Source organism: Marmota monax, unplaced genomic scaffold, assembly GCF_021218885.2.
Source record: "Marmota monax isolate L192 unplaced genomic scaffold, Marmota_monax_Labrador192_F-V1.1 WCK01_AAM20220418_F8-fsc00034, whole genome shotgun sequence".
Lineage (NCBI taxonomy): Eukaryota > Metazoa > Chordata > Mammalia > Rodentia > Sciuridae > Marmota > Marmota monax.
Genome location: NW_026693934.1, coordinates 9194439 through 9202791, shown reverse-complemented (window position 1 = coordinate 9202791; position 8353 = coordinate 9194439). Strand labels below are relative to the sequence as shown.

At 40.8% G+C, this 8353-nt stretch overlaps 1 protein-coding gene and 1 non-coding gene across 2 annotated transcripts; both read left to right on the top strand.

Moving 5' to 3' along the window:
- Positions 1–775: 775 nt before the first annotated feature.
- LOC124106230 (U6 spliceosomal RNA) lies at positions 776–882 on the top strand. The gene has a single exon (XR_006856031.1). It is a non-coding gene; the product is annotated as a U6 spliceosomal RNA (small nuclear RNA).
- Positions 883–884: 2 nt separating this feature from the next.
- Positions 885–3231, top strand: LOC124106153 (heat shock protein HSP 90-beta-like). The gene is given in 2 exon segments (XM_046463729.2): positions 885–2085; positions 2087–3231. Coding segments are annotated over 2 exon segments (2178 nt in total). The 5' UTR covers positions 885–912; the 3' UTR covers positions 3092–3231.
- Positions 3232–8353: the final 5122 nt, after the last annotated feature.

Below are 8353 nucleotides of genomic sequence, written 5' to 3'. Positions count from 1 at the left end.
ATCCAAACATATCCCCTTCAACAACTGATAGGACAAGCGTACATAATGATTAAGCATGTAGATTTGAACAGCACAATAAACAAACCTGACCTAGCCAACAGACACAGAAACCTGCACACAACTGCAGAATGCAAATTCTCTCAAGTTCACATGAAATATTTACCCAAATCTGCCATATATCAGACCATAAAGCAAGTATTAAGCCTTAGAAGCATTTAGAGGAGAATCTTTCTCTGTTCTATATCAGAAATCAAAAACAAAAACTCAGTATAAATTCCTAAATATTTCAGATTAAAATTCTAAAATGGCATATCAAAGTTTATGGGATATACCTAAGCCCTAAATTAGCGAGAATTACATAGCCATAATGCATATATTAAAAGAAAAGCATTAAAATAATTTTATAAATATCCCCACCAAAATAAGCCAGGGTTGTGGCTCAGTGGTAGAGCACTTGCTTAGCATGCTTGAGGCACTGGGTTCAATCCCTGGCACCACATAAAAATAAAAACAAATAAAATAAAAGGTATTATGTCTACCTACAACTAATATATATTATAAGTATATATAAATATATATAGTATTATATATATATATATATGTTAATAAGAGTAAAGAAAGTAAACCCCAAGGAAATAATAGCAACATTAAGAACAGAAATTTTAAAAAAGAAATAAAGATATAATAATGAAAATCTAATCATCAGATTTTTTTAAAAAATTTAGACTCAACCAGAAATAGAAAAGTCAAGACTAATATCAGAAATAAAAAGGGTGTGCTTGCTTCGGCAGCACATATACTAAAATTGGAACGATACAGAGAAGATTAGCATGGCCCCTGCACAAGGATGACACGCAAATTCGTGAAGCGTTCCATATTTTTCTTAACACTCGCAGTCCTTTCTCTCTCAAGATGCCTGAGGAAGTGCACCATGAAGAGGAGGAGGTGGAGACGTTTGCCTTTCAGGCAGAAATTGCCCAACTCATGTCTCTCATCATCAATACCTTTTATTCCAACAAGGAAATTTTCCTTCGGGAATTGATCTCTAATGTTTCTGATGCCTTGGACAAGATTCGCTATGAGAGCCTGACAGACCCTTCCAAGTTGGACAGTGATAAAGAGCTGAAAATTGACATAATCCCCAACCATCAGGAAAGGACTCTGACTTTGGTGGACACAGGCATTGGCATGACCAAGGCTGATCTCATAAACAATTTGGGAACCATTGCCAAGTCTGGAACTAAAGCATTTATGGAGGCTCTTCAGGCTGGTGCAGACATATCCATGATTGGGCAATTTGGTGTTGGATTTTATTCTGCTTATCTAGTGGCAGAGAAAGTGGTTGTGATCACAAAGCATAATGATGATGAACAGTATGCTTGGGAGTCTTCTGCTGGGGGATCCTTCACTGTGCAGGCTGATCATGGTGAGCCCATTGGCCAGGGTACTAAAGTCATTCTCCACCTCAAAGAAGACCAGACAGAGTACTTGGAGGAGAGGCGGGTCAAAGAAGTGGTGAAGAAGCACTCACAGTTCATAGGCTATCCAATCACCCTTTATTTGGAGAAGGAACGAGAGAAGGAAATCAGTGATGATGAGGCAGAGGAAGAGAAAGGTGAGAAAGAAGAGGAAGATAAAGATGATGAGGAGAAACCCAAGATCGAAGATGTGGGCTCAGATGAGGAGGATGACACTAGTAAGGATAAGAAGAAGAAAACAAAGAAGATTAAGGAGAAATATATTGATCATGAAGAACTGAACAAGACCAAGCCCATTTGGACCAGAAACCCTGATGACATCACTCAGGAAGAATATGGAGAATTCTACAAGAGCCTAACCAGTGATTGGGAAGACCACCTGGCAGTCAAGCACTTCTCTGTAGAAGGTCAGTTGGAATTCAGGGCATTGCTGTTCATCCCTCGGCGGGCTCCCTTTGACCTCTTTGAGAACAAGAAGAAGAACAACAACATCAAACTCTATGTCCGTCGTGTGTTCATCATGGACAGTTGTGATGAGCTGATACCAGAGTATCTCAATTTTATTCGTGGTGTTGTTGACTCTGAGGATCTGCCCCTGAATATCTCTCTCCCGAGAAATGCTCCAGCAGAGCAAAATCTTAAAAGTTATTCGCAAAAACATTGTGAAGAAGTGCCTTGAGCTCTTCTCTGAGTTGGCAGAAGACAAGGAGAACTACAAAAAATTCTATGAGGCATTCTCTAAAAATCTTAAGCTTGGAATCCATGAAGATTCTACTAGTCGGCGACGCCTTTCTGAGCTGCTGCGCTATCACACCTCTCAGTCTGGAGATGAGATGACTTCTCTGTCAGAGTATGTCTCTCGCATGAAGGAGACACAGAAGTCCATCTATTACATTACTGGTGAAAGCAAAGAGCAGGTGGCCAACTCAGCTTTTGTGGAGCGTGTGCGGAAGCGTGGCTTTGAGGTAGTATATATGACTGAGCCTATTGATGAGTACTGCGTACAGCAACTCAAGGAGTTTGATGGGAAGAGCCTGGTCTCTGTGACCAAGGAAGGCCTGGAGCTACCTGAGGATGAGGAGGAAAAAAAGAAAATGGAGGAGAGCAAGGTGAAATTTGAGAACCTTTGCAAGCTTATGAAAGAAATCTTGGATAAAAAAGTTGAGAAGGTGACAATCTCCAATAGGCTTGTGTCTTCACCCTGCTGCATTGTTACCAGCACCTATGGCTGGACAGCCAACATGGAGCGGATTATGAAGGCCCAGGCACTTCGAGACAACTCCACAACGGGCTACATGATGGCCAAAAAGCACCTGGAGATCAACCCTGATCACCCCATTGTGGAGACATTGCGGCAAAAGGCAGAGGCAGATAAAAATGACAAGGCTGTCAAGGACCTGGTGGTGCTGCTATTTGAAACTGCGCTGCTCTCTTCTGGCTTCTCCCTTGAGGATCCTCAGACCCACTCCAATCGCATCTACCGCATGATAAAGCTAGGCCTAGGCATTGATGAAGATGAAGTGACAGCAGAGGAACCCAGCAGTGCTGTTCCTGATGAGATACCCCCTCTCGAGGGTGATGAGGATGCATCTCGCATGGAAGAAGTAGATTAGGAGTTGCTACTGAGAAATCTGCCCTCTGTATAGTTTCCCCATGGCTCCCACTGTAGCCTTGAGTGGCCCTCTCTCCCACCTGGCTTCCTCTGCTGATTGATGTTATAGTGGTTTTTTCTCCTGTCCTTGGCATCTTAATTAAGGCCTCAAGCCCTCCATCCCCTACCTAGTTTGGCCGCAGGGTTGGATGTTGTTTTGTGTTTTTGTTTTATTTTGTGGTTAAAGTATGCAAAATAAAGAAGATGCAGTTTTATACAAAAAAATAAAAATAAAAAGGGAACATCAGCGTAGATCAGACAAAATTTAAAAGATGGTAAGAGAATTTTATGAAAAAATTTATGGTAGTACATAGGAAAATTTAAATGAATTGTATGAATTCCTTGAAAAACATAACTTACCAACACTGATGCAAGAAGTCCAAGTAGGTAAATTGCTTTTAAGAAAAAGAATTATTTACTGAAATTCTTCTCAAAGACATCTCAAAGACTGAATGAGTTTAGCAACAAATTCTATTAAAAATTTAAGAATGCTAATTTTACAAACTCTTCCAAACAACTCATTTTAACTTGCCAAATTTGGCAAAAAAAATTGACAAAGACAGTACAAAAAGTAGGGGAGGGGAATCACAAACAAATATCTTTCACAAATGCAGATGCAAAAGTCATAAACAAAATACAGCAAATGAGGGCTGGGGTAGTGGCTCAGCAGTAGAGCGCTTGCCTGGCGCATGCGAGGCCCTGGGTTCGATCCTCAGCACCACATAAAAATAAATAAATAAAACAAAGGTATTTTTTTTAAATACAGCAAATTAAATACAATGATAGATTAAAAAAGACCACAATGTTGAGTTTGCTTCAGGAATGCAAAGTTGGTTTTACAATTAAAACTTAACTTACACATTAGCAAATAAAAGAAGTAAAATCATAGGAATATATTAACAGATGCAGAAAAAGCATTTGATAAAGTTCAACATCCACCCAGGAAAAACTATTTTAGCACACAAGGAATAAAAGGCAACTTCCTTCATCTAGTTTAAAAAAAAAAAAAAAAAATCCCGATAGCAAATGTTATACCTAAAGAGTAAAATACAAAAACACTCTCCCTGAAATCAGGACTAAGAAAGGCTGCTAACAAATTATCACTTCTGTGTAACATTTTATTTGAGATGCTACTCCAAGACTAAGGCAAAGAAAAGTAATAATAAAAGGCTTAGGATTTGGAAAGGAAGAAATTAAAGCTGTGATTTATATTTCTATGTACCTACAAAAAAAATAGAAAATGAAATTTCAGAAAGGAGTCCCATTTATGCTAACAGCCCAAAAATATCAAATGCCTAAGATACTCATAGATGGAAGACTCTATAAGGGAAATGTGTCACCTCTTCCCAGGTTACTGGATTGGTGACATCCAATCAGGATCCCAGCCTGCTTTCCCCTGGTCTGTCCTGTCCCCACACTGAACACAGGGCCACCAGGGCTGCCTAATCCACGTCTGGGCCCCCACCTGCCTCTCCTAACAGGCTGGGCCTGTGGCTTTGGAACCACCCATGTCATTGTAGATGTTCCAAAGACAGAGGGGAGGTGATAGGGAAAAGTGTTTTCTTGAGAGAGCTGTCCCATCTTCCTTCTAAGCTGTGAGAGCTGTGCTAGGTTTAAAGTCAAATTCATCGGGCTTTTTGTCCTCGTGAAATAAACTTAGTTTCTCTGTGCTTGTCTCTGAAGCCTTCCTCGAACGTGCTACTCTGCTCCCGCTCAGTGTTAAGTAAGTGGATTCTTCATAGAACAAATTGACAGCAGGCCTGTAAGGATGGCCTCAGCCTAACTGTAATGGCCTTAGCCTGAGCAACTCCCTTTTAAAACTCCATTTTAAAATAAACCTGCAGTTCCACGAGGCACAGCCTACAGAGCCCTCCAATATTGTTATCAGGCATAGCCTGATAAAATAAGTCACTTTCCATAACCCTGATAAAACTCATTTGCCTTCGCCCTGATAAGAGTCAGAGGTGAGAGATCAGGGCAGAAACCACCAGACCAGATGTCCTGACCCTAGAATGAAAGACGTCACTGAGAAACCTGGTAATAGCTGATAGGGATTGAAAGGGTAAGCAGAAGCCCCAAAATTTAGTATAAATGATGGAGCAAATGAACAGGTATTCAGCCAGGTGACACTGATGTGCATGCCAGAGAGTCAGATGAGGACCTGGACTGACATCCCAACTCTTCTCATCATCTGCCTGATCCTCTGCATCATCCTCACCACTCTCAAACTCCACAGCCACATCTTTTTTTTTTTTAAGAGAGAGAGAGAATTTTTTAATATTTACTTTTTAGTTTTCGGCGGACACACATCTTTGTTTTGTATGTGGTGCTGAGGATCGAACCCAGACCGCACGCATGCCAGGCGAGCGCGCTACCACTTGAGCCACATCCCCAGCCCCACAGCCACATCTTAATCCTGGTGAGAACAGCAACTTTTTCTTAAGACCCTCTTCTCACCAGCCATCAGCTCCACCCCAGGAGAAGCCTCCATTGTTTCCTGACCTGATCACTGTTGTCTGAGTGAGTGTGCATCTGCTGGACTTAAGGCCTAAGACTTGAGACTCTAGATCTGGCACTTGAGCCTCAGCAAGCAGAGAGAATGTCTGTAATAAATCTGTCATGACTAAGTGTGTTTGCAGTGCTTAGAATTAACTTAGAAATGTTTGTTTTTAATTGATTATGTCTATTGCAGAGCCCCACATTAAGGACTGTCATTTTCTTGACTAAGAACCTATAGAAATTATACTGAGTGACTTGAGTGAATAAAGTATTGAAAAGGGCATTAATGCATGGACATTCTATATTTCTCCCCTTAACTGCAGATGTCACACCTCTGCCCATTGCAACTATGTCCCACCCAATTAGCATGGAATTTATGTGAGGATCCTGGGAGACCAACAACAAATGCATATGGTACAATAGTTGAAATATTTACTTAGTTCTAACCCTAAAAACACCTTTGGAAATGTGCTAGTTACATACAACTTAGATTTTCTAGTTTAATTATCTTTTATTTTTTAAAAATATTTATTTTTAGTTATAGTTGGACACAATACCTTTATTTCACTTATTTATTTTTTTAGAGAGAGAATTTTTTTTAATATTTATTTTTTAGTTTTTGGTTGTCACAACATCTTTATTTTTTTTATTTTTTTATTTTTATGTGGTGCTGAGGATAGAACCCAGCACCCCGCGCATGCTAGGCGAGCACGCTCCCGCTTGAGCCACATCCCCAGCCCTAATTATATTTTATTAAGCACATGCTACTGGTTTTACATGCCTTATCTCCAACCCTCATAACATCTTTATAAAATTAGGTGTTAATAGCCCCATCCTACATGTGAGGAAAATAATACTCAGAGTTGGGAGGTGTCTGGTCCAGGATCACATAGCAAAAACTGATGCAGCTGAGTTCCCACAGGGGTCTCTAATGACAAATCACATTGCTTCCCAGCCAACAGCTGGGAATGAGTTTCTGGGCCCTCTTTCTACTGAGTGCTGGGAATTTTGCCACATCAGAGTAAGTACGTACTATGCATAGAAGTATTCATGGGGTAGAAAGAAAGCACGTCCTTCAAGCAATATTTCATTACACAACAGATTCAGGAGCTTCTTCTTTTGTTGGTCTTGTGGATATCAACAGCTGTTGCTGTGAGTCAGTTTTGCTACTGTAGCCTGAGGTAAAACAATTTATAAAGAGAAAAGGCTCATTTGGGCTCACAGCTGTGAAGGTTCAAGTCCAAGATCTATTGGCCCTGGTGTGTTTGGGTCTGTGGCAAGGCAGCACATCACAGAAAGGAGCATATGGTAGAGCAAAGCCACTCACCTAGTGACTACAGTGAGAAATAGGAAGAAGCCATCAATCATCTTCAAGGGTAACACCCCCCAATAACCTAAAGACCTCCCACTAGGCCCCTCCTCTCAATGGGCCAAGCTGGGGCCCAAGCTTTTAACACCTGGACCTTTTGAGGACACTTAGGCTCCATACTATAGAGGATACTCAATTCCATATGGAGACTGATTTTATCTATACTGATGGTAAAGATATTTGAAAGTAGACTCTAGAGAAGCTGCAGAGTGTTATCTTTTTGAGCATCTCACTGCTCAGATTCTGAACATTTGGAGAGACAGAAAGCTGAGTTCCCTCAGGTACACTTCCCCAGATGCCACCTGGAGTTGGGAGCCTCCTGCTGGCTCTGAAAATCTCACTTGTGAATTGAACATTTAACTACAATTGAACATTTAACTACATGATATAAAGTGAGCCGTGACTTAGTCAGTCAACAGCCTGGGTACCATCCATGTACATCTCACATTGCTCCATTAGGGAAGGGAAAAAACTGAGCTGTAAAGAATTTAAGTAATTAGTCCAAGAACAGTGTAACATGGTATATCAGAAATGAACATGGGGCATGAATCTTGGTTCCGGCATCTTGGGCAAGCTATTAAAACCCTTTGAATCTCAACTCCCCAATGTGTAAAATGAGATTAACAAGCAACCCCTAAATAGTCAAGAATGAATGATGAGGATCAGATTTAACTTCTGCCTGAAAGAAACTAACAAGATAGATCCATGAAACAGCAGTTTTCAAGACATTAAAAATCAGGTAACAAAAGACAAGGATGACTGAGGGGTGGTAAACTGATGAGAAGAAGCCTATGGCTGCCCAGCTCATTCCTGCAGAGAGGTTCCAGACCAGAGACAAAGAAAAAGGACCCATTCAGAGTCCTTGGACCCTGAGCAAAATCTGAGTAAACTGGCTACTAGGGCGGAAAGAAAGCTTGGGAGACTTGCAGATGGCTCCTCTTGCAGATTTATTGAGTGCTGATCAGCATTCTTCCAAGAAATACCTAAGTCCAGGGAAGAACCACCTGAAGGCGTTCGAGGTAGCAGTGTCTGGGGCTCACACCAGGCAGAAATACTGCCTGTTCCTACCAGCCAGTCTGGACAACTTCATGGTCCACAGGAGTATAAAAAAGGGTCTTGCTTCAGACAAGTGAATAATTAACCTTAGTCTGAGCATTTTCCAGTGTACGTAATAAATCCAAAACTGTGCAAGTATCAAACTGTTCCTAGTGATTAAATTACTGCATCCCACAACAAAGTTCAAGAAGATAGGTAAGAATTAAAACTGCCCAGCACCTAAAAAGGTAAAATTCATAATGTCTGGCATCCGGCCAGAGAGAGAAACAAACAAACAGACAAAAAAAAATGCAATAAACC